Below are 27516 nucleotides of genomic sequence, written 5' to 3'. Positions count from 1 at the left end.
GGATACAGATTTTTCTTCCAAATTTTGTATGGGATACAGATTTTTTAAAAGAGTGATTCAGATTTTTCAAAAAATCATCTGGCATCCCTGCTGGTAAGGTAAGCATTCTCCGTTTTTTGCAACTTCAACAACATATGTATTTGGAATTCATGTGAAACATAAAATAAATGAAATAATTCAGTCGTACATATAACAATCTTTGTTATTACCTTCATTAACAACTCTCAATCACCCCTGACTACAATGTAGTTTTGATAACCCAGTAAACCACGCATCGTCAAAGGATGTGCATACCATATCGCATATCCATTCATACTAAATTAAAATCATATAAAATGTCATGCCTTGCTGAAGAATTGTTAAAAAATATTGTATATAAATCACTCTTGAGATTCGTTTACGACTATCTGAACTATAAGCAAAACAAGTTGTAAATAACGCAATTCAGACTCGCTCCATATTACATATCGATCGACAGATCATATATCGCGTCAGAATAGCGTCAAACGTAATCACAAAACACAATGCACACTTTCCCCACAACAGCCACATTTGACGATGAGCACTTCTGACTAATTAACAAAAACACGAAAACACAAATGTAGAGCACAATAGATTACATACCTTAATTCAATCCGAATTTGCTGTCTGGGCCATGCAATTACAATAAGCACTAGCATACCGTGATGCCTAAAATTCTAACATAAACGTCTAGCTACTATCAGTTTTCACTTCACTTAGCACACATTCCAAAAGTACACTGAACCTGCTCCATTCACTCAATCCACAACGGTGCTTCCAATCTCCGTCACAATCGTCCATAGCAGGAAAAAATCACTGTTTTTGGAATCTTTATTGCCATTTACCCATCGATGGTGACGGTGTACATCTGGTTGTAAGATTCTGCGGGTTGATACTTCGCGATATTTTCGATGAGGGCCGTTTCCGGATCTGCATCGCGCACCTCGGCGGCGTGTTATTCCAGTGGTCACATCTCACCTGTTGGTTTTCCCTGCTGCTGACGCATGATGCACTGCCCGGCCAATTGTTCAACTACCGGATTTCCACGGATTTCACTAATGTTTTAGCGCGACGACGACGGCGACCCGCACGCACCGCGAACACTTTTTTGTAAACAAACCTATGCTGTATATATCGCAATTCAAATTCGCCACAAGTTGTATAAATTGACAGATCATAATATGGGATGGTTGAAGTAGGTCAGGATAGTTTCAGATGGAATCGCAATGACTTTGGTAAAATTACCACATCATTAAGTATCAGCATTGTTGGAAAATCAACAAGGCAAGCAACAGGTTTAAGGCTTAAGTTTATATTGGTTCAAATTCACTCTCTATTCAAGAAGGATTAGCTAGCACCGTGGTATGGCATTGGATTAGGTATCTAAAGATCGTATGTTTGAGTCTGGGTGCTACTCTTTTTTATTTTTGTAGGCATGGGACGTCGTAATGCTATTCATGAGAAATCGTTTTTTTTTATTTTCCTTTCTAATTTACGACATCGTATTATTTGTTAGGGAAAGTCGAGAAAAGTCGTCAGAGGTATGTATATGGCCTCCACTTTGGTACGTATATAGCAGTTTTGTGCACTTTATACGATTGGATTGGTTTTTATATGGAGATGTATAGATGGAATTATACAGACCAAAATGTTTACTGGGAAGATATTTTATTATAATTTCCACACATCTTATTTGCATTATTACTATGTTTTCTTAACCTGACTTGCAATAAGTCTGCTTTGTGAAAAATTCCCCCTCCTTTTTCTTTAGCATGTTCTTGAAACACTTCGAAGTTCTTCTATCCGCCAGAAAACATAGAATATATCCTCTGCCGTTGATTTTGCTGCCCATTTCTCTCCGGCAATTGCTGCCGACCTCTTCGATGATGCCACGGTCGGCAACACTGTTGAAGCCGTACTTTTTCATATCCTTGAAAAGTTGGTCCACTAGCAAAGCTTTACTGCCTCGGCTCATCCATTCGGACGTTTCCATGCAGCAGTCGAAGAATTCATCCGCCTTGGAAGGTAGCGGCACGTTCATGTTGAATTTGCTAACCTCGCAGAGGAAGTTCCTTTCTTTCTTCACGTAATCGGTGGAGCAGACGTAGAAATGGGACACATCGTAGCCCTTGATGGGAAGAAAATGAATAAGTATGATTGAATTGATCGTAAAGATGGTAACTAACCATTGACAAGGAAACAGAAATTGCCAAAAGGAAGAAAAACAGTAAACGATTCATTTTAATGGCCAATAATAACTCAAAGCAAAAACTGAACTTCCCACTCTGTAAGAAAATCTGCTTTTATATTCAAGAGAATAACCATTTCTACACTTTTGATACAAAACATCACCGCAGAAAATTAAATATTTGTTGCAGTGTTTACAGACGATCATCAAGCGGTGCTACAGCAAATACAGACCAATTGATAGGCTGGCATGTCAATCTGTTAGTTCTGATTGAATTGAATTGCTGATATGATACATAAGTTGTTGATGAGCTGGACTGGCAACTGGACACACGGACTTCAAATTTTGATGGCGGATCAGTTTATTCATTTGCCATTTTCTTATTTTATCAATTTTTTCCACTCGGTGAAATTGCCGAGAGATAAGAGATGTGCCTCACGATCAGCGGATCCGGTGTTCGAATCCATGCATGTCAATATTTTACTTTTAAATGTTTTATCTGTCGATTCCGTTCTAGCGACTGTTAGACGCTAAGATAAAATAAGGTGTGTTTTAGGGTGTCATGGAAGACATAAATTTATGTGTTTTGACCTCTGAATTTGTGTCTTTGAAGACGCTCTTAGGGGCTGTCCATAAACCACGTGGTCATTTTTTGGGAGATTCCGAAACGCCGACCAGGACAACTCCCCCCCCCCGCGTGGTATTTCGTTCATACAAAAAAAAAATTAAATTTGTATGGATCGTGGTCTTTTCCATCAACCCCCCATCAACATGGCCACATGGTTTATGGATGGCCCCTTGTATGTCAGGTTCAGAGTACCTAAAATTACATGATAAGGTGTGCGGCATTTGTGGAGCGACTGCTCATGGAGGGTTACACGGACGATCTAGTCGGAACTCTAAGCCGTGCATCTGGCACAGCAATGCAAGCCAAGGCGATCACTATCCAGAAATGAACGCAAACCGGTTTACTGATGGTGTCCAGAAATCGCCGAATTCCGCGCATCCTGCCTAAGATGCCGGAGGATGCCGGAAAACTTATTGGAACGGATAATTCTGTCGAGGCTAATGGTCTATACCGAGAAACCCAATGACTCTGGCCTCTTGGATCAACGGTGGACGCTATTAGGGCTGTAACCAAAAGGGCCGAGGTAGCGGTCCAAAAGAAGCGAACTCAAATCCGTTCTGCCGTCGTTACGCCAGACGTAAAGAATGCGTTCAACAACGTCAGCTGAGCCACCATCGAGTGCGCCATACACTACCTAGGAGTCTCGATTAGCCTATGCCAGGTACTGGAGAGCTACTTCCAGAATAGGGTGCTAATCTATGACACCGAGAAAGGCGAGAGGAGCTACAACATCACCGCAGGGGTACCTCTGGGTCCTTTCCTGGGCCCAGTACAATGGAACGCGGCGTATGGTGGCGTATTGAGGCTCAAACTTCCACCGGGCGAATAATCGCGAGTAAACGTAAGCTGCTCGCGACAGTAGTGGTCTTACTTACCGGCCAGGCTAAGGCCGGGGTGGCCTCTGCTGTACATAGTAGCCGCCTCCACTCCACTCGGTCTATGGCTGTTTGTCTCCAGTTCCGCACTCTGCGTTGGGTCCGCAGATCGTCCTCCACTTGGTCGGCCCACCTAGCTCGCTGCGCTCCACGTCTTCTTGTACCGGTCGGATGACTCTCAAGAACCCTTTAGTCGGGTTGCTATCCGACATCCTGATGACGTGACCCGCCCACCGTAGCCTCCCGATTTTCGCGGTATGGACGATGGTTGGTTCTCTCAGCAGCTGATGCAGCTCGTGGTTCATTCGCCTTCTCCAAGTCCCGTCTTCCATCTGCACTCCGCCGTAGATGGTACGCAACACCTTCCGTTCGAAAACTCCAAGGGCGCGTTGGTCCTCTGCACGTAGGGTCCATGTTTCGTGCCCATAGAGGACGACCGGTCTAATCAGCGTTTTGTAGATGGTATACTTCGTGTTACGGCGAACTTTATTCGATCGTAGAGTTCTGCGGAGTCCAAAGTACGAACGATTTCCTGCCACAATGCGCCTCTGAATTTCTCTGCTGGTGTCGTTGTCGGCGGTCACCAGTGAGCCCAAGTACACGAATTCTTCAACCGCCTCGATTTCATCACCGTCGATATGAATTCGGGGTGGCGGGCGCGGTGATTCCTCCCTGGAGCCCTTTGCAATCATATACTTTGTCTTCGACACATTAATGACTAATCCGATTCGCCTGGCTTCACTCTTTAGTCGGATGTACGTTTCCGACATCGTCTCAAATTTACGAGCAATAATATCAATATCATCGGCGAAACCAAGCAGCTGAACGGACTTCGTGAAAATCGTCCCACTCGTGTTTATCCCCGCTCTTCTTATTACACCCTCCAAAGCAATGTTGAACAGCAAGCACGAAAGACCATCACCTTGCCGTAACCCTCTGTGAGATTCGAAGGGACTCGAGAGTGTCCCTGATACTCGAACTACGCACATCACTCGATCCATCGTCGCCTTGATCAACCGTATCAGTTTATCCGGGAATCCGTATTCGTGCATAATCTGCCATAGCTGTTCAGTAGCGGTCTCCACCCTATGATATGGTGCAGCTGCATGGTCCAATGCGCTAGTGGTCAATTTTGGTTCATGTGCCTTAGGGTGATCAGCGCATACCGTACGGTCTCAAAGGACGTGGTGGCAGAGGATGAAGAATGCTTCGAGCGACGCGGCATAAGAGGCACGAGGTGAATCGCCAGAACATCGTCTATGCTGAGGTGCCAGAGGAAATGGGATTCCTCAAGCAAGGGTAGATGGGTAGATGGACACACTGGCTCATAAAGAGCGTGTCAAAATGGACGAGCAAACCCCGATGGCGAGGTCAACTTTCACTTGACCCAATTTCAGGCCATGGGTGCTTTAGGTGATATCTGCGCAGATTAGGACATGCAGGCTTCCCCGCATGTCTAGAATTCGCAGACTGCGATGAGACCGCGTATCATGTGCTCTTTGAATGCCCACGCTTCAGGGAGCAAAGGTCGAATATGCAAGAGATATCCGTAGATATTTATATCACTCCGGACAACATTATTGAAAGAATGTGTACGGGGGCGGACATGTGGGTTTTCATTACTTCCACGGTCTCCCGAATCGTACTTGAACTACAGAGGAAATGGCGGGCCGACCAACAACCAGTAGAGTTGGCCCCCTTCCCCATCCCGGACCTTGAGTCCAACGGGTAATCTACAGTACTAGCCAGCACTCAAGCTTCCAGGGGAGAAAGGGCAGCTTAAGGCGATAGCTGGTGGAATGCTTACCAATAGAGAGAACTCATGCAGGGATGGGAACACTCACTTGAAAAGAGTTACATTCACTTGGTGTTTTATCAGTTCAGAAGCATGCTATCAAAAAACAGTGTATTGAGCACTTTCACCTTGTGGTTTTATCTAAAACTTTGCCGAACACATCAAGAGTCGTACACGCATTACTAAATTCGTGAGAGGGCTATGAAGACGAGTCTCCACGAGGTGAATGCAAATTACACTCACCTCGTGGAGAGTTGCCTTCAACGCTCTATCACGACTTTGGTTTGCGTGTGCGACCCTTCCATTATTCGGGAAAGTTTGAGATAAAACCACAAGGTAAAAGTGCTCCATACACTGTTTTTTGATAGCATGCTTCTGAGATGAGAAAATAGCAAGTGAGTGTAATTCTTTCCAAGTGAGTGTTCCCATCCTCGAACTCATGTACGGTCCCCCCTACTCGAAGTCATCCCTAACGGGCGTACCGCGAAGGTAATGAAGAGAGATAATGAGTTTTTAGTTAACCCGAGGAACCACTTCTTGGGTATCTGATTAGCATCTCATTCTATAAAAAAAGTAGCTGTGCTATAATATTTTATTGTCCATTTACCACAGTTGCTCAGTATTCGGTTTTCTCATTTCAAAATGTGACACCTTGACAATGAAATTTGTTGAAAAATACCGGTTCTCTGTTTTTTATGAAACTCAATACACCCGTGTCTGACTTATTCGGGCGACGTAGAAGACATTCTAAATACTTCATTCCATTTTGTTGCTCCGGATCGGTCGACTTACATTTTTCTATTTGCTCCTTTTTCTTTTCGTCTGTTTCTAAACTTAAATCGCTGATTATTTTCTCCACTTTCAATTCTTTTTTGCTCCCGTCCATCCAGGCCATTTTGGTGAATACACAGTTCATGAATTTAATCGTACCATCCATTAATGATTGGCTATCGTGATCCTGCATATTAAAGGTCCCTACCTTGCACAGAATATGGTGCTCCCAATGGTTTCCAGATTCAATTGTGTCTCTGGCACATAATTTATATACGTCTTCAGCCTGCGAGATAATATTTGAAGTGCGTCATTACAAGATTATAAAAAAAATAAATTTGTATTACCGCTTTAGCTGCGAGAAACGACGCGACTACCAGCGCTAATGAGACCCACATGATGACGATCAATAACAAACTAAGGCTTTGCCTAACGTTATTCAAGATATATGCGTGATGAGATAGCTTGTTTTGCAGAATCTCATCACCATTTGAACAAATATAAAAGTTGAAACACATATTTAAATAAAAATAAATTGCCGTAAACAGAATATAACGTCAATGATACTTCATTCTGCTAGCAGTTCTATAGTGCAATCAAGTTATCAATATGTTCAATAGTAGCTCCCGAGGAATAGCACAATTTGTGGTTAGAAGTCGAAGTTGACGAACATGCAGAAAGCAGTTCAATTTGTGATACTCGCCATCGTAGCAATATTAGCAGGAGGATGTTATGCAAAGGTATCTAGCAATAGTATTCTATCTATGCAAAAAAATGTACACGTGTTACCGATGACGTTGCAAAGGTTCTTCAAAAAGTTCTATGACTTGTGTTTTTTACCGATGCAATTAATGCAAAGCCATTTTGTATCCTATGTTCTACTTGAAACATACCTATAAAGAAACAAACATCGTGATACAGAGACTAAGGTCTTCTACTTCTGCTCTATTTCGGCGACATTTTTTTTTGGTTGCCATCGTAATGGCACAATATTGACAATACCCAATCTTTTCAGTCTAGCAGTTATCTGAACCAATCAAAACGTTATGAGGGAATCCTGTTTGAAGCAGCTACGGCCGAGATTGATGGACGTTTCGAATCCGGAGGAAGTGATGAGACACACTACAGTATTGCATTGCTCAGTGCCTATGCAGAACCTGTAAAACAAAGAAAGAAACATAGCAGTCGCAAATTTTATGCACTTTTTGGATAGAAGCAGGAGACTAAAGGACGCAAATGATGAGGAAGAAATTATCTATAAAAGGTGGGCCTAAAGTGTCTTTGGAATTGTGTTGTTATTTTTGCATGTTATACTAATGAAAAAGAATAAAAGGGTAAACTAAATTTAATTTTTAATACCGGCCAGTAGCCCTATTTAGTCGATACAATGAAATTTCAAATTGAACCGATTTTATGATCGTTTTGCTCCAGTCCAAACGATAAAATTCTGCCATGGACAAGGTAGAAAAGTGACAGCAGCGCATGGGCAACCAGTTAGATACAGTACAGAATAGAACACATTTAGGCGCCGTACAAAATGTAAGTGCAGCTGTCAATTAGCATCGCTCACGCAGTGCTCTAGTGCAGGGGTTTTCAGACCTTTTGAATTGCGGTGCACTTTTTGAAAATAAATAGCTCCGTGGTGCACATGCAATAATAAGTTAAAAAAAGCAACTTTTCAAGAAAACTCGTATTTATCGTAGCGATTTCAAGTGCATACACTCGTCGTTAAATTTTTTATCCACACTGACTTTTCCATTACTTATCGGAGCATAGTGAAGTGGCACAGCTATTGGATCGACTTAGAATATTCTTGCTGAGAATATTTCTAAAAAAACAAACAAGATCTTTTTGAACGCTGAGTGAAATCCAGAAAAGTTCCCCAGAAAAATTTCTTCCAAGTTAGTGGCATTTTGTTTTCAAGAAATCAAAATGAGAACCTCGGATTTTGATGACCCCTGTATAATTTTTGATACACGTTGTCCCAAGACTTTAACTGGATATCTGAAAAGTTCCTTGCAAGACACGATGCAAGATTCCTTCTCTGGTATTAGGCAAGGCCTCAGAAATATTAGTTAGATTTCGTCTGAGTTATTTAACGAATCATTGAAAATTCCTTGTAGGGTGCTTGTGAATATCCATTACGAGTTCGTGGCAAAAATATGGTACTTATAAGGAGAGTTTCTGTAGACTTGTTCCATGATTCTTCGCAAATATCTGCCAGGATTTTTGATGGATTCAGGCCGGCGAGGAAATAAATTTACTCTCAATCCATTGGAGCACCTTTCAATAGTTTAGCCATGGACCCCTTGTTCTAATGATTTCGAAGTACTTTTTTAATACGGTAACACAAGTTTACAAAATAAAACGAAAGTCGTGAACTTCTGTCAACGATTAGTATTTTTGAAGTACAATTTAGTGCTGATTTCAAAACCAACCTTCAAAAAATTATCAGTAGAACAGTTTTTAAGTTTCAGCTCAAGTTTTACAACTTTTCAAAATATGTAATTTACTAAAATTCAAATATATTGTGATTTGTTCAACCAATTTTAATTCTTTTTCCATCAATTGAAAGCTGAATACAATGCCATTCGATCATCTGAATACAGGTTTTGCGTCAGATTGATGAAATTCAATCAATACCCAATTGGCGAGTTTTAGGGACAATCTTCTTAAATTTCAACAAAATTTCCAAAATTTTTTGAAGAAATGTATTTTTTTTTCAATAAGAAAAATCCAACTTAAAAATTCTTTCTTGACGTTAAGTTGACATATCATATGTAGGCTAGATACAGTAAAAAATTCAGCTCAATCGAAGCATTGCTTACGGAGAATGAGATGTTTGAAGTGAGCGACTTTGCTTAAAAATATAACAAAAATCGTTTTGAAATCATCAACCTTGTATGGAAAGTCGAAAAAATTTCCGCTCTACTGTAATTTTTCTCTTTCGCGTTTTCTAACTCAGGGCATGATTCTACACCAAAATTGATCATCAGCTTACCGAGTTCAAAAATGCTGTAAACTAGTGTAATAAATTTGAATACGCAAGAATTTTCTGAAGTGTCGCGGTGCACTTTTCATGGCTATGCGGTGTACCAAGTGCACCGCGGTGCACGATTTGAAAACCCCTGCTCTAGTGTGTAGGAATAGTGATGGTTTCAGTGATGGTTGTAAAACATTTTGAATATGGTCACAGTAGGCTGATTTGTAGATGTAGCCCTAGTATTAGTTGACATTTCAAGATTGTTGTTTTTTTTTCACTTTCGTTTTTCATTTCCGCCAATAAAGACGCATGGCTTAAAGTTGTGTTTTTACTTCGCTTCCAAGATAAATAGCCCAACATGGGAACACTCATTTGCGAAGAGTTACTCTCACTTGCTGTTATCTCAGCTCAGAAGCGTGCAATCAAGAAATGATGTATGGACGACTTTTACCTTGTGGTTTTATCTAAAAGTTTGCCGAATAGAGTAGGGGTCGCACACGCATACCAAAGTCATGAGGGAGCTGCGAAGGCAACTCTCCACGAGGTGAATGTAAATTACACTCACCTCGTGGAGAGTCGCTTTCACAGCTCTCTCACGACTTTAGTATGCGTGTGCGACCCCTACTCTATTCGGCAAACTTTTAGACAAACCCACAAGGCAAAAGTAGTCCATACATTGTTTCTTGATTGCACGCTTCTGAGCTGAGAAAATAGCAAGTGAGTGTAACTCTTTGCAAGTGAGTGTTCCAATCCCTGGTCTTAGGTATCGCTCGACTAGTCTGAAGTTTATATGGTAAAACTGGTACATATGTGCAGGAATGGCATAGTTTCAGTTTCCTGCCACTAGATGGCACTGGAAGCGTTCAATAACCCTTATTTTTAGTATTATTATAGGGAATTCTATGCGGAACATCTTTGTTGAAGACCGCTAAGTGATCCGATGCTTGCTAAAAAAAAATAATTCCCTAGACTTAGTGTATCGAAAAAACAACCAGTTTTTATTGATACTATTCGATAATGTGTTAAAATCACCACGTCAAAATTATTTAAATTATAATTTTTGAAGCATATCTGTATCATTGCGTCTCGTGTATCATTATCGGGCTTTAACACATTGCATTTTACTGATCTCGTCTTATTTACACAACAAATAGTAGAACCCGAAATGTTATTGGGCGCGCTAGTGTAAAACATAGGATCTGAAAATATTTTCTCATACCACCACGTTTTTGATTATTAATGGTTTTATTATTTTCACAGTTCACTAGAAATATGGTGCATTTGATGATGTGGGATTTATATTTTTATTGCAACCCTTTGATGAAATAATCCTGTTTGAAGGTTAGTGCAAAATTACCGCACGCACCCTGTATCTGTGTTGTTCAAAATGTGTTAATACATAAGTGACCCCATTTTGTCGGGCTGCAAAACGGTGAGTCGATAAGGAGAGCATCCAATATAGCTCTGGTCCTCACAAGTTCCTACCTCATGCTTCCACGGGTCAAGCGATGACAAAGACCGCCAGCTAAGAGTTGTGTGCTTAGCTGGTAGTGCAGCCTGGGCACTGTTGTCCTTCTGACTTCAGCTAGATTGAGGAGGTACGATCCGAGTGTCTGTTCACCAAGGAGGTGCGGCTCAAACAGCGTCTGTTCTGGCATCCAGCGGCTGAGTAAGAAACGCTGCACCACGCCCAGCTAGATCCAAGGTGGTAGCCCCATCAGCGTGGTCGTCCCAGTGTTGGTTGGGACGTTAAACAGAACTGGCACGATGGCCCTCCGGCGAGACAGGAGTGTTGGCGTAGGCCCAATAAGCCACCCGTAAAAATCCCCATTGCGAATAACATAGGAGAAAATACGACTCGATACAATCGGCAAAGACCCACGCGACGAAATAAGGACTACGATTGGAAACTTGGAACATGGAATTGCAAGTCACTAGGTTTCGCAGGATGTGACAGGATAATCTACGACGAACTACATCCCCGCAACTTCGACATCGTGGCGTTGCAGGAACTTTGTTGGACTGGACAGAAAGTGTGGAAAAGCGGGCATCGAGCGGCTACCTTCTACCAAAGCTGTGGCACCACCAATGAACTGGGAACAGGATTTATAGTGTTGGGCAAGATGCGACAACGTGTGATCGGGTGGCAGCCGATCAACGCAAGGATGTGCATGTTGAGAGTTAAGGGCCGTTTCTTCAACTACAGCATCATTAACGTCCACTGCCCACACGAAGGGAGACCCGAAGACGAGAAAGAAGCGTTCTACGCGCAGTTAGAGCAAACATACGATGGTTGCTCGCCGCGTGACGTGAAAATCGTTGTCGGCGACATGAACGCGCAGGTAGGAAGGGAGGAAATGTACAGACCGGTAATCGGGCGAAACAGCCTGCACGCCGTATCGAATGATAACGGCCAGCGATGCGTAAACTTTGCAGCCTCCCGTGGTATGGTAGTCCGAAGCACCTTCTTCCCCCGCAAAGATATCCACAAAGCCACCTGGAGATCACCCGACCATCAAACAGAAAACCAAATCGACCACGTTCTAATCGACGGTAAATTCTTCTCGGATATAACCAACGTCCGCACATACCGCAGTGCGAATATAGATTCGGATCACTACTTAGTTGCTGTATGCATGCGCTCAAAACTTTCGACAGTTATCACCACGCGTCGAAGTCGATCGCCGCGGCTCAACATCGAGCAACTTCGTAACGTAGAAGTGGCTCAAGACTACGCGCAGCAGTTAGCAGTGGCCCTACCAACGGAAGAGCAGCTTGGCGCAGCTACACTTGAAGATGGCTGGAGGGACATCCGATCCGCCATAGGTAGTACCTCGGTTACAGCACTAGGCTTCGCGACTCCGAATCACAGAAACGACTGGTACGACGGCGAATGTGAACAGTTGAAAAACGAGAAGAATGCAGCATGGGCGAGAATGCTGCAACACCGTACGAGAGCGAATGAGGCACGTTACAAACAGGCGCGGAACAGGCAGAACTCAGTCTTCCGGATGAAGAAGCGCCAGCAGGAAGAACGAGATCGCGAAGCGATGGAAGAGCTGTACCGCGCTAAGGACACACGAAAGTTCTACGAGAAGCTGAACCGCTCGCGCAGAGGCTTTGTGCCACAAGCCGACATGTGCCGAGATAATCACGGGAATATTCTCACGAGCGAGCGTGAGGTGGTCGAGAGGTGGCGGCAGCATTACGATGAGCACCTCAATGGCGACGTTGCAAGTACCGAAGGTGGCGTGGTAACAGATCTAGGAGTATGTGCACAGGACGAAAGACTTCCGGCCCCGGACCTTCAAGAGATTGAGGAGGAGGTTAGCCGGTTGAAAAACAACAAAGCCGCTGGAGCAGATTAACTACCAAGCGAGCTTCTAAAATACGGTGGAGAAGCACTGGTGAGAGCACTACACTGGGTCATTACCAAGATTTGGGAGGAGGAAGTATTACCGGAGGAATGGATGGAAGGTATCGTGTGTCCCATCTACAAAAAGGGCGACAAGTTGGATTGCGGGAACTACCGCGCGATCACACTACTGAGCGCTGCCTACAAGATACTCTCTCAAATTTTATGCCGCCGTCTATCACCGATTGCAAGAGAGTTCGTGGGGCAATATCAGGCTGGATTTATGGGTGAACGCGCTACAACGGACCAGATGTTCGCCATCCGCCAGGTGTTGCAGAAATGCCGCGAATACAACGTGCCCACACATCACTTGTTCATCGATTTCAAATCGGCGTATGATACAATCGATCGAGAACAGCTATGGCAGATTATGCACGAATACGGATTCCCGGATAAACTGATACGGTTGATCAAGGCGACGATGGATCGAGTGATGTGCGTAGTTCGAGTTTCAGGGACACTCTCGAGTCCCTTCGAATCTCGCAGAGGGTTACGGCAAGGTGATGGTCTTTCGTGCTTGCTGTTCAACATTGCTTTGGAGGGTGTAATACGAAGAGCGGGGATAAACACGAGTGGGACGATTTTCACGAAGTCCGTTCAGCTGCTTGGTTTCGCCGATGATATTGATATTATTGCTCGTAAATTTGAGACGATGGCGGAAACGTACATCCGACTAAAGAGTGAAGCCAAGCGAATCGGATTAGTCATTAATGTGTCGAAGACAAAGTACATGATGGCAAAGGGCTCCAGGGAGGAATCACCGCGCCCGCCACCCCGAATTCATATCGACGGTGATGAAATCGAGGCGGTTGAAGAATTCGTGTACTTGGGCTCACTGGTGACCGACGACAACGACACCAGCAGAGAAATTCGGAGGCGCATTGTGGCAGGAAATCGTGCCTACTTTGGACTCCGCAGAACTCTACGATCGAATAAAGTTCGCCGTAACACGAAGTTAACCATCTACAAAACGTTGATTAGACCGGTCGTCCTCTATGGGCACGAAACATGGACCCTACGTGCAGAGGACCAACGCGCCCTTGGAGTTTTCGAACGGAAGGTGTTGCGTACCATCTACGGCGGAGTGCAGATGGAAGACGGGACTTGGAGAAGGCGAATGAACCACGAGCTGCATCAGCTGCTGGGAGAACCAACCATCGTCCATACCGCGAAAATCGGGAGGCTACGGTGGGCGGGTCACGTCATCAGGATGTTGGATAGCAACCCGACTAAAATGGTTCTCGAGAGTCATCCGACCGGTACAAGACGACGTGGAGCGCAGCGAGCTAGGTGGGTCGACCAAGTGGAGGACGATCTGCGGACCCTACGCAGAGTGCGGAACTGGAGACAAACAGCCATGGACCGAGTGGAATGGAGGCGGCTACTATGTACAGCAGAGGCCACCCCGGCCTTAGCCTGACCGGTAAGACCCCATTTTGTCAGCCCCTTTTCGGAACACATGTTTTGCTCACTTCAAAAACTTAAACAGTTTTTCAAACTTTTTATTCCTCTATGTTCTGCATCTCAGCTGTAGTTTGATGATAAATTTTAATGAATTGCTTGAATTGTGATCGTAAGATAACGAGAGCAAAAAGTTCGCCGCAAAATGGGGCTGACAAAATCGGGTCCTTCCTGTAAAACATTAAAAAAACAAATCAAATATCAACAGAACTCACCATGAATAGCATGTAATTAAATGGTGATGTACCGTTGAATATATATATTGTTACAAAGATAATGATTTTTGATAGCTAAATTCACTGTGTTTTTCACTCAGTACTCCATAAACACATTTTTATTTGAAGAATTTAGTAAAAATCAATGTTTTGATATAAAAAATCTTTTTTCGCTTTTCGCATTCATAATCCTAAGATTTCAATATGTGATTATTTTTTAAGATTTGACGTGTTTTTCAGGGTACTATCAAAGTTACCCCAAAATGAAAATCTGATTCTCGCACATACGGAAAACTAAAAGCCACCCATAATATTTCAGATTATCTTTTTTTTTATCTGAATTAACGAGATTTTTAGCCCTCGGCTAGTTCATCTCGGGACCCACGCTTTACTTCCCTTCCGAAGGAAGAACTCACATTTTGCGAGTTTGTCGGGAGTGGGATTCGATCCCAGGTCCTCGGCGTGATAGTCAAGTGTTCTAGCCATCACACCAGGTCCGCTCCAGCATTCAGATTATCTAATCTAACAATTGCAATTGATTACTGATACCCCACACAATACTGTTACATGGAAAAATATTAAAAAAATTTGCTGAAATACTATCAACGTTACCCTATTTTATGATACAGTTAGAAATTTTAACATCTTATTTATTTTTGAAATCTTCAATTTTCCAATTTAAAACAAGAAAAACTCAGTAGAAAACATGCTAGTGAACGGTATCGAACATATTTTAAAACGAGGCTAATGAATAGCAGCTTAAAACGCCTAGCGTTGCCGCATGGATCGCCCTGTGCCGTGCTTGCGCCAAAACGACCCCGCGCCCAACCCTTAATAACATGATAACTTACTCAGTGGATCAATTCGTTTCGGTAAATTTAAATGCATAAACATGACCGATCAAACTCAGGCAAATAATAATATTAGTATAATGAAATGGAGAAGCCGAGCCACTTATAGTGCCGGCGGCAGCAGCATCAGGCATCTCAGCATCGCATCGCCGCTATATGCTACTCACTCACTATGAATGGATTAAGGCATTCGCCCCGAAGGCGCACTCTCAGGCTCTGCTGAGGGATCGTCATCATAATGGAGTCGGTGTAAGAAGGTTGAAAAAAAAAAAAACTACCCTAGTCAGGAATCATGTCTAGACACCAGCATTGCATTGCATTGCTCGCAATGCTCTGGTCCACTGGCAGACTGCCAGTAGTGTGCGAATGTGAAGAGCTTGCACCATACCTCGCACGTGATTGCGTCAGGTTTAACTCGCGGAATCGACACCGTCACCTCCTTCGGTATCGGCGTGCAGCAACTGGCAGCGCGTAAAAGCCGCTGTTTTTGTTGTTTTCCCGCGCTTCCCGCGTTTTGCACTTTTCTTCTGGAGTTTGAAGGGACCTGCCTTAGCGTAAGGCAGTTCGGTTGAGGCACACTTGAACAAGAGAAATGTGCGTTCATTTTTAGTTTGAAGAACTTTTATTTTTTTTCCATTTAATTATTCTTCCTTTCCTTTTCTTCTTCTTTCATTTCTTTTATTTCTTTATATTTTTCTTCCTATTCTCTTCCCATTTTCCTTCTTTTTTAATTTCTCTTTTTGGAGTTATGCTTCATTTAAGATACATTCTGCGGCATGAGGGTTTTCTTAGGAAATTACCTAATTGTCCAAAAGTGAAATCTGTAACTATGAAAAAACTATATTTCCTAGTTGCGTAGAAACGGCTATCTCAGTCTTAATTTAGTAAATTAAGACTGAGATAGCCGTTTCTACGCAATAAGATCTAGTTCCAGTCGAAAAATCCCACATCAATATATTTCCTAGAAATATCCCATTAGAAAAAGATCCAGGTTCCACCGAGAATCTAACCAAACAAGCCCTCACTGATTTAGCTATGTGTTTACCATTTTGGCTACATGTGCTATGCTTATATTTTCTTTTAAATGATCAAAATGGCTTCTGTTGGTTATGGAGAAGATATAATATAACGGTAACTTGGATTTCTTGGATGCTCGAAGGTCACAAAGCTGTTCTCAGACTAAACACTGAAATCTGTACATATCCCTACATTTTAGCGCGTAGTTAAATTTTTCCTCAATCGCAGCTGCCAATAGAGGTTCATTCAGTGCAACGCGTTGGCTTCTCTCCGAAAGCCTAAAAGGGAAAAAGGAAAAGTTCAAATGCCCGATCTCGTTCGCCAATAGGCAGCTCCCCCAAAACGGTAGCTTTGATCTTGTGGCCTTTTGTGCGAAACTGAGTTCGCATTATAGGCATATAGGCGATGCGAGTGAGGTACATTTGTATGATCGTTGCTGCCGCGATCGGTACAGCTCGCATAAATGTATGAGACGCCGCGGCATTTATGACGATTTCATAGTTTCAGCTTGGTGTTTCCAGCACCGGACTGGAGCGTTTATGCAGCTGATTAAAAATTAAATCAGATAATTTCGTCTATAATTCGCTCGCAGTGACAAGGCACTAATAAGGTGCACGCCACCATAGCACACAACCACTAGTCGGGGACCAAGCGAGCAGCGCGGGTGTGCGATCTAACGAACGATCAGTTACCACTAGCAGCAGCGGAACGTGCGTGACTCATAAAGTGGATCGAATTGGGCAATAACATGCCCGAATAATGCCCAGTATTGAAAGGTGCAGAACAAGTGGGCAGTATTTCTTTTGGTTTTTGCTTAATCATACGGATTGTGTGCTAGTCAGAATAGGTGATTTCTTATCGCACGACAGACTTTTCATAACAAGTACTTACCATGGTACAGGGTGAAGGAATTGTTCTGGGGCCGCCCATTAATTATGTAGGGATTTAGCGGGGAGGGGGTTTCAGAAATCTTACGGAATTTACAAAAGTATTTTGGATCTCATATAAAAAAATCTTGTAAGGATGTCGAAGAATCGTAAAGTTTGCCTTACGTAATAAATAAATAGTGGTTTTTCATGGGGAGCAGGTGGAAGATTTAAGGTGGAGTTAAAAAATGCATGCCGGTGCCCATGGCGCAATGGTCACACGTTGGCTTCATAAGCCGATCATCATGGGTTAGATCTCAGCCCCTGCACTTGCAATGTTTCATCAGTTGATCTTCCCCCCGAGGGCGGCTGACACCTGATCCTTTTCTAACATTATAGCTCTAACCAATCTGGAAACTTGGATATCGGCGAACGGCAATTCATAATGGACGATCCCCAATCGGATTGGAAAAGGAACAGCCGCACATCAACATCATCGTGCTCATCGTTCTCCTATGGCCAGGATAGAAGAGTGACAGCAGCACAAAGGCAACCAGTTCAATATATTTACACTAAAACCTTCATCTATGCATGTTATTTATATGCACTTTTAAGAGGGAGAACTACTCAGCAGTGTTGAGAATACTCACTTGCTTTTATCTTAGTCCAGAAGCATGCTATCAAAAAATGACGTTTGAAGGGCTTTTAGATTGTAGTTTAATCTAAAAGTTTGCCGAAAGTAAAGATCGCAAACGCATACCAAAGTTGTGAGAGAGCTGTGAGTACGTCTGCGACCTTAACTAAACGGCAAACTTTTAGATTAAACTACAATCTAAAAGCCCTTCAAACATCATTTTTTGATAGCATTTTTTGTTGGACTGAGATAGAAGCAAGTGAGTATAACTTTTCGCAAGTGAGTATTCCTAACACTGCTACTCAGAACGAACATATTTCTTAATGACGGTAACCATTGAAACGGCGACCAGGGGGTGTTCATAGGGATGAGCAAAGGGAGGTCGCAAGAGAGTTTCAGGGGGTCCCAAGGAGTTTCCGTGGGGTTCCAGGAGATCTCAGGTGTGTTTTCGGGGGTCTGAGGGGAGGGGGTTTCGAAAGCATTGCAGAGAGTTTCAGGAGCGTTTATAGGAAAGAGGAGGAAGGTTTTAGGGGCGCTTCAGGGGATCCCAAGGGGTTGCAGGAGGGTACCAGGAGATCTCAGGGACGTTTGAAGGGGATCCCAATGGATATCAGGGGGGATACCAGGAAATCTCAAATGTCTTTCAGGCTGTCCCAGCGGGTTTCAGAGGGTCTCACGTGCGTTACATGGGGTCCGACGGGTTTTAGGGGGATTTTGTGAGCATTTTAGGAAGTTTCAGAGCATTTTCGGTGCGATTCGTAGGCTTTACGGAAGCGTTACGGAGGAGTTTTCGGGGGATACGGAGCAACGCAGGTGCGATAAAGTGTTTCCGATTATGCAAAACACTCTTGCGAGTTCAAACGCTTGGTGCCGTTCATTCTCCAGCACCAGTTGCAAATGCTGTTGGTCGATGACGAGAGTGAAGTACTTGGCGGCTTCTTTTGTGTCTTTCTTGTCCCTTCTGACTCAGTGGCCCTGATGCAACCAAGCTACCAGGCACTGTGGCTGAGCTGGTGTTTCATACAATCGTAAACACTCAGCCTCCGTGTCCAACCAAAACTGAAACACGGAGCCGAAACACTGAGGCTCGAGTTATAACACCGACACGAGTGTTCGCGTTAGTCGGGCAAACACGTCACCGGTACGGCACGGTTTGGTGTTTTGTCCATGTCTGATTTGGAGGCGTTACGCAAGCGTAACGGAGGAGATTTCGAGGGTTTCTGAGCGTCTCAGGTGCGCTACATGGGGTTCGAGGGGGTTTAAGGGGGATTTTGTAGGCATTTCAGGAAGTTTGACAGCATATTGGGGCTGTCCATAAACCACGTGGTCATTAAGGGGGGGGGGGTTGATCGGCCAATGACCATTTTGTATGGACGAATAAAAAAATTGTATGGACTAATGACCATGCGGGGGGTGGTTGAAAAGTCCCAAAAAAAATGACCACGTGGTTTATGGACAGCCCCATTCGGTGAGATTCGGAGGCGTTACGGAAGCACTACGGAGGAGTTTTCGAGGGTTTCTGAGTGTCTCAGGTGAGTTAACTCCCTGAAATGCACCTGAAAACCTCTTGAAACGCCCCTAAAATGCTTTCAAATGCCCCTTGAAAACTCTAGGAACGCCCTTAAAATGTTCCTAAACCCCATTTAATTCTCTAAAATTTCTCTGAAATTAAAACCTTGTACCCCTCAAACCCCTTGTAATGGTTTTTAAAGGATCCTGCGATACCCTGAACTGCCCTTGAAGCCCCTTGAAACATCCCTAATTTCTTACGAAAAACTCCTCCCTTGGGACCTTTTCTGTGCACGGGACTGCTACCTTTCAACAATTCTAAGTGTTTTTTCGCTTTATATTCACCGATTATAAATCTCAACTTACTTAAAAGCATAAAGTCTTAGATTATAAAAAAAAATAAGAAATTTGGATGAGCATTGACAGCGCCAATGAGATATCGATATAAACGTGAGACAACCTCGTAAATAAATGAGTTTGTGGAAAGTAAGCAAGCCGGTTTCTTCGACGGTCGTTGGACAACTGTTTATATCTTCACCAGCAACAGCAGCAGCTGCAGTGGATTAGCATTAGCATGAGGCAAGTCTCACAAATTCGTAGGTACATAGTACAGTCTCAGACCACTGTTGGGGAGCGTCCATAGATGACGTAGCATTTTCAAGGGGAGGGAACCCGGGTAGAGGTGAAGTACTGACGATCAAAACGTGATATTTGTTTGATTGATATAAGAGATAAAAGATCTGGAAATAATATCTGAAAAATGTTCCTGGAACATCTGAACAATATCAAAATTTGATATTTCAAGATCAAACGAATAGCTCGCTGCTATTGGTTAGATCTTACAAGATCTAAATATGATCTGATGATGATGTTCCAGGAGTAAATTTCAGATATTATATTTAGATCTTTTATCTCTTATGTCAATCAAATCAATATCACATTTTGATCTCAATATCAAAATATGCCTTTATTGAGCTCTTTTCCTCTACCCGGGAAGTGTCTGGGATTGTGTGACGAGTCATGTATTAAGTAGGTGTGGGAAAATATGCTACAAGAGGAGTGGGGAAGGGAAAAATCGGTCAAAAATGCTACGTCATTTATGGACGCTCCTTTGTGAGAATTGCCACTTTACCGTTCGTTATCAAATAAAGTACAGAGATTTGGGACTAATCACCGACACTTAGACAAGGAAGAGAGATGTTTCTGTGTGGTTGAACTGTTTAGTTGCCGTGTGCTGTGCAACGGACCGTGTGGTAACTCCTTTCACGCGTCATGCATTGGTATGGGTAAAGGTAACCTTCGCGCTAGTATGATGTGGATTTGTACCTATTGTTTACCGTGATTCAACGATTGGGTCCAGAGCCGCATTTACGAAGACAAAAATGTTTGCGCCTAAACCTTAAGTTTTAGAAAAATGGTGTCTTTGGGAAAGTTTTTCATATTTTTCGACCTTTTTTCTCATCATTGTGAAATTAGGGTGATCCCTCTAGTTTAGCTGTCCCAAATTCCAAACATCTGCTTTTTAACAGTTTTATGTACGCTTACAAAATGTTCTACAAAGTTGTAAACGAACTTATTTGGAGCAAGTTTGCCGAAGAAACCATTATTCAATCTCTTATGGTTTCTAACTTATATTTTTTTCAAAAGAATCATGTTAGGGTGATCCATGAAATTCAGTTTTCTTGCAATAACTTTTAATCCATTCGTTTCTCGTAAAAACTTTGTTCCGAGCACTTTTAGAACTATCAATGGCGCATATTTTTTCCAAAAAGCTCAATGTTCTATCATAGTTAAAACGTTATTGGCTTTTTTCATCAAAAAATCATTTTTTTTTTCAAAAAGTTATATCTCAAAAAGGAGCAAATGGATTTTCAATCGCCGAATTGCATTGAAAAGATCGTACTCTGTTCTATTGATGGTGAACATTGTGAGTAACTTTTTCGTTTGAAGCTTTTTATTGAATTTAAAAAATACGGATTTTTACATTGAAAATCAGTTGTAACTATTAAAATCGATGAGATACAAGGTTGGCGTCTTCGACAATATTGCGAGTTTTTGGATGCTCTAAAAGTGCTCAGAACAAAGTATAGCGAAAAAATCAACGCATATAATTATGATGAATAAAAACAGATTTTCATATAGAAAACAAAACATTTCAAGAAAATTCAAATCGTTTTTGTTAGATAGATCGAAGTAGCCATGTCGAAAAAGTTCAAACTTGTTTATATTCTACATTCCGTCAATAGACTCAACTTTAAAAGTGATTTTTAGCTAATTCCCGTCAATTAAATGTTAATTTTATCTCTTAAATTCATGGATAGCGAAAATGTAAACCACTGGTAAATATTGATGTTAACATAAAAGCCTGTCGATGATACATAATTCGCGATATCTTACCAACATTGTGCCTTAATGCTGATGACAGTATAATCAAACATTGGTTCTAAAATGAAATTGATGACCGTTTATCAAGCTACTTTGATCTATCTAGCAAAGAAGAGTTAAATTTGCTTGAATTGTTTCGTTTTCCATATGAAAATCCGTTTTTATTCAATACAATTTTATGCGTTGATTTCTTTGTTATACTTTGTTCTGAGCACTTTCAGAGCATCCAAAAACTCACAATATTGTCGAAGACGCCAACTTTGCATCTCATCGATTTTAAGAGTTACAGCTGATTTTCTATGTAAAAAACCGTATTTTTTTAAATTCAATAAAAAGCTTCAAACAAAAAAGGTACTCACAATGTTTTCATCATCAATAGAACAGAGTACGATCTTTTCAATGCAATTCGGCGCTTGAAAATCCATTTGCTCCTTTTTAAGATATGACTTTTTGAAAAAAAATTTTTTTTTTTTGAAGAAAAAAACAATATTTTTTCAACATTGAGAGATAGAACATTGAAAAAAAATTGGAAAAAAATATGCGTCATTGATAGTTCTAAAAGTGCTCGGAACAAAGTTTTCACGAGAAACGAATGGATTAAAAGTTATTGCAAGAAAACTGTATTTCATGGAGCACCCCAACATGATTCTTTTAAAAAAATATAAGTTAGAAACCAAAAGAGATAGAATAATGGTTTCTTCGGCAAACTTGCTCCAAATAAGTTCTTTTACAACTTTGTAGAACATTTTGTAAGCGTACATAAAACTGTTAAAAAGCAGATGTTTGGATCTGCTCAACTAGAGGGACCGCCCTAATTTCACAATAATGAGAAAAAAGGTCGAAAAATATGAAGAAACTTTTCCAAAGACACCATTGAACAACTTTTTTGTTTATTGATGGATTTAGTTCAAATTTAGCATACATTCTACATAAATACTCACAATTATTATGTGTAAAAACTGTGGAAATCCATTCACTACTCTGGGAGTTATTATGTCATAATAGGTTTGTCCATACAAATTTTTCGAAATTTGTATTGACCGTAGACGTCTACGTAATTTATGGGCAGGTCTTGGATAGGGTATGTTAGTTATTTGTTATATATTAAATATAAGCTCTTTATTTACTTCAATATGTATTCTAGTAGTAAAACAGCATTTGCCAGCTAGGCATAACTATCAATCTCAAGGAAACACCAATTCACTTTTCACAAATAACACTGTCCGACAAAAAAAAACTTTTGCCGTGATCAGAGACCCCATTAGTAGGGCATAAAAGCGCATGGAAAATGTAGAAAAATGACATTTTCAAATCTGTTGGAGCACCCCTAGAAACTTCTTGAGATGAGTTTGAATTTTATTCATTTTTGAAGATTTAACACGAGCTTTAGAAACCATTATAAATACTTTTGAAATACAATATCTTTGAAATGCAATTTTGTGCACCGCTGAAATTTTCACAGATCTGAGAAGTAACTTTAATAAATAACAAGTCAAAATTTCAGCCTATTACGACATTCCATTTCATTGATACATTTCCGGGAAGAATCAAATATGACTTATATAATACATATCCTTGAAGTTTTCTCTTAATTCAATCACAAAAAGCAAGCCCCTATCCTTATCTAATCATAACAAAATAAATATTTTACTTTGATTAGACTTAGAAATGCTACACTTATGATCTAAATAATTGAATTCATATTTTCGAGAAGAAAATCCGGTCGATCTTTCAAATTACCGCCGTGGTAAGCCTGTGTAAAAAAAAAATAAAATCTAATACATTAATATTTTGCTATCAGTACAAAAAAAACGTTTCCGGTGATTTCGTGGGTCGTCTATATTCACTTAATGTTTTGAAGAACCTCCTTGCCATACCAAGGTGGTAAAATTGATAACTTTATTGAATTAAACAAACCTATTTCAATACAATGAATTGAAGCTGGGATTGCGCAGAAAACATGGTTTAAGTTCACGACTGTTCAAAACAATACAACCCTAAAAAAAATGCAAGCCAAAAATGAGATCATTCTCCATTTACTATTAGTAATCTTTGTTTTCATCACATTTAAGTTAGTTTCACAATACAGAATGTGTATGTTGGGGCATAGCCATTGAAGAAACTTTAATGAAATAAATTGAATTTGTCCTGTAGTAAAATATTTCCTTAATTTCAAGCTCAATAATGTCCTCCACGATTGTAAAATTGCTTTATAAGTTCCAGCGGCATAGGGTCTGGAACCATTTGGGCAGGATCACCTATTTTGGGCACTATGACTATGACTCAGTCAATTTAGAACCGAATGACTTGATTTTTGAGACATGATCAGATACGCATAGTATCTAGCTATGTGCAACAATTCAAGTCAATCGGTTTGGAATTGACTGAGTTATAGCAGCAAGTGCCCAAAATAGGTGCTCCTGCTTAATGGTCCTAGACCATATTTGTTAATATGATGTTAAATGCTATCTATCCAGAAGCACTAAGGCGAGTTGATATAATTTATTTAGTCCAAATAGCCCAAATTTGTTTCAATGCAGAGGTCGTTGGAATTTGAATATATTTTCCGCATCGTATTAAAACTTTTAAGAACATGGAACTGCTTGATATCCACCAGGCCAAGCAATCTGGAACGGTTACCTCGGTACACACCAAATCATTGAAAAGCATTCTCATCCATATGCGATATATGGATATTTAAATTTGGGCACGACTCGAAATTCGATCAAAACAAAATACTTCCTTGAATTAAGTGGACGAAGTGTATTTTGCCTGAATCGTGATCCTAATCCATCGCATTCAAAATCGCAGTTTATGGGTATTTAAACATGATTATGAAAGTAACATTTGATGTCAAATGTTACAATAAACTTTGTTCATTTTCATAAGCGACAAAAAAGTTTTTGAAAACTGCAACTAGAACATTTAATTTATTTGGAAACAATTTTCCTTAAAACACTCATGCTGACTTCAATGAATTATTCTAACTTTCTTCCTGTGAATCCTTTGTAATCATATCCTAAAATTTCTCGTATAGCTTTCCAGAATCATACTTAGGTAAACCAGAAGTTTGAAATACAATTTTTATCTTCTTCAGTCAGAGGCTGAAAAATACATTAACACTAGAAAACGTACTTCACATCTAGTGACCTAGTGGAGAACTTGTAAAGAAACGTTTTCTCCTACTGGAGCGGAAATCCATCCAATATTCCGAGGCGTTCGAAGTATCCGAAAAACTGACGCTGCACGGCATTAGCGCATAGAAGTTTTTTAAGTGGATATGAATATGGGCGTGCTTTATGGGATTAGATTAAAAAAAAAACCTAAAAGATTTTCACTATATAAGTCAGAATTAAGCCTAATATTAATATGTATCAATGAAACGGAATGTCGTAATAGGTAGAAATTTTGACTAGTTATTTATCAAAGTTGCATCTCAGATCCGTGAAAATTTTAGCGGTGCACAAAACTGCATTTCAAACATATTGTATTTCAAATGTGTGTATGATGATTTCTAAAGCTCTTGTTGAACCTTCAAAAATGAATAAAATTCAAACTCATCTCAATAAGTTTCTAGGGGTGCTCCAACAGATTTGAAAATGTCATTTTTCTACATTTTCCATGCGCTTTTATGCCCTACTAATGGGGTCTCTGATCACGGCAAAAGTTTTTTTTTGTCGGACAGTGTAATCACGAAACAAACCAACCCATAATTTATTCATCCCATTGCATTCCCTCATTATGCGCAAATCAGTAGCACCCGTGGCGAGTAAACAACGCATTGGTTTTTTTTTTGTCGCACTATCAAACGCCACTTACGCTTTGAACCCCGAGGGCGATTTACTACAAACCGTTCGACACATTAGGCAGGCGATTCTGGTGTCTAGTGTAACTTGGACCCCAAGATAGCGAACGATACGAGCTACGCCGACCACCACCACCACCAGTTGTAGGACTCCACCAATGTACATTTTCTCACCGTAGTGAACCAGTTTCCCAGCACAGCACAGCACCGTATCGCACAATCACCTGGCTCCAGGGCAGAGCACCTGGTATGTAGGAGTCTATAGCGACTGCGTCGTCGCCATCGTGTTGATAGGTGTTCGATTCGACACCAAAATTTGGTTTGTTCGCTGCCGCCCTGGGGGTGTTCTACGGATAGCGTGATAGTCCGAGTCTGCACCGTGTGCTACGATTAATCTCGAGTCCACCAGAGTGAAGGTGGTTATGGCTAATGGAAATGAACTGCGTATCAGAAGTTCGATGGAAGGTAACTATAGTTGAAAAGGGTTAGTATAAGAGACGGTTTCTAATGTATTAGGAAGCTGTTCATCTTAGTTTATATAGGAACAATCACTCATTTAATTAGCATTGAAATTACATGTTTTATCAACATTTGATTGATTTGCTTTTTAACAATATTTCACCACAGCTTGTAATCAGGCATTGTTCAAACCAACACCTTAACAGTTGGATTGAATCAGCGCCATATTAACTTTTATTCAGCTATGATAACCAATTGAAAAAAAAAACAAATTGGCAGGCGAGCTGCAATTTGTCTGCTCATGTTATTTTTTTCTCATCTTAACACATTTATAACACACCAGCTCTTTTTAACGTTTCCTCAACTTGGATTTTGAATTCGTGGTCTACCAATCATCCGTCGTATGCTTGCACACGACAGAATACTTAGTTGACGTTTGTTGAGCTTATAATTAAGTCGCTGTTCACATAAGTACCAAGTGTTGAAGGTTGTTGGTTTATTTACAATGTACAGGGGATGTCCATAATGTTTGGGATAGACAACTTATTTTTCTCTCTCAAAAAAGTTCAATATGCTGTAACTTTTCATAGAGTGCATCAAAAATTCTCAAATTCACTCAGAAAAAAGCATGGTAGAATCAAAAATAGTTCAGGAAAACTCAAATAAATTGTCAATTTGTTCTTGCAACAAAAATAAAACTGTTTGGAGCAAATCGAACGTCACATTTAAAGCAAATTCAATCCATTTTTGAAACAAACATGCATCTTCTGACAGGTTAAGTTAAAAACAAATGTAAATTTTTTTGTTTTTTTCGTGGCTGGTCGGCCCTACGGAAATATTTGTTTTCCAATTAAATTTACAAAGTCATTTCCTTCTCTAGGAAAATCCACTTCCCGCGTGGCACTTCCAATGCCTACATCATGTAGATAACATACGCTCCCAAAATCAATGGGATTTCGTGGAAACTTTTGGTGAAACTTGTCTTTTTTGCAAGAGGAAATCTTGTTTGGTGCTGTAGCTGGAACTTGAGAGTTTTGTTTATGTTCTTGACGGCAAAACGGGGGCTCTTCAATGGGTATTGCAGAAATCAATATGTAATTGAGTTAGTTTTAAAAATTAATATTTTAGTTTTAAATGTTTTATCAGTTTACCGAATAAACATGAATATTCTATACAAATATACAAACAAAATTTGTCTCCGTGTTTTGACTGTTTGTCAACCTCTTATATGTGCATCATTGGAACAAATTTGGGCTCGATTGGTTAACACCTATGTGCCTGAGCCTCATTTTACACCCAATTTCAAAACTTCCAAAATCTGATTCTCAGCCGTTTCTCAACGAAAATTAATGAAATTTTGACAGTTGATCACAAAACCCCTCTAGTTTATGTAACCAGTATGAGTGTAGAATTAGCAACTAGTTAAAATACACATAAATAAAAACAAAAAAAAAAATGTAACCAGTACCATGGTTCCGGATTTTCCCGTTGTTTCGGATTTATGACCGGGGGTACTGGGATAACCTCCTTATCAGATAGAGGTGCAACCTATAATTTGCCTTCGAAAACTAGCTTGCGGCAAATCAAACTTCATGAATTTGCAAAACAAGAGTATTGGACCATATTTCTAGAGATTTC

At 40.9% G+C, this 27516-nt stretch overlaps 1 protein-coding gene across 1 annotated transcript in view; it reads right to left on the bottom strand.

Annotated features, from left to right (window-relative positions):
* Positions 1–1735: 1735 nt before the first annotated feature.
* LOC115265846 (mucin-22) overlaps positions 1736–27516 on the bottom strand; it is a 140522-nt gene continuing 114741 nt past the window's right edge. The window contains exon 3 of the mRNA XM_062847611.1: positions 1736–2149. Coding sequence (XP_062703595.1) covers positions 1736–2149 — 414 coding nt within the window. The remainder of the gene's footprint in view (positions 2150–27516) is intronic.

Source organism: Aedes albopictus, chromosome 2 (assembly GCF_035046485.1).
Source record: "Aedes albopictus strain Foshan chromosome 2, AalbF5, whole genome shotgun sequence".
Taxonomy (NCBI): domain Eukaryota; kingdom Metazoa; phylum Arthropoda; class Insecta; order Diptera; family Culicidae; genus Aedes; species Aedes albopictus.
The sequence above is the reverse complement of the archived record's forward strand: the minus strand, read 5'-3'. Positions and strand labels throughout refer to the sequence as shown.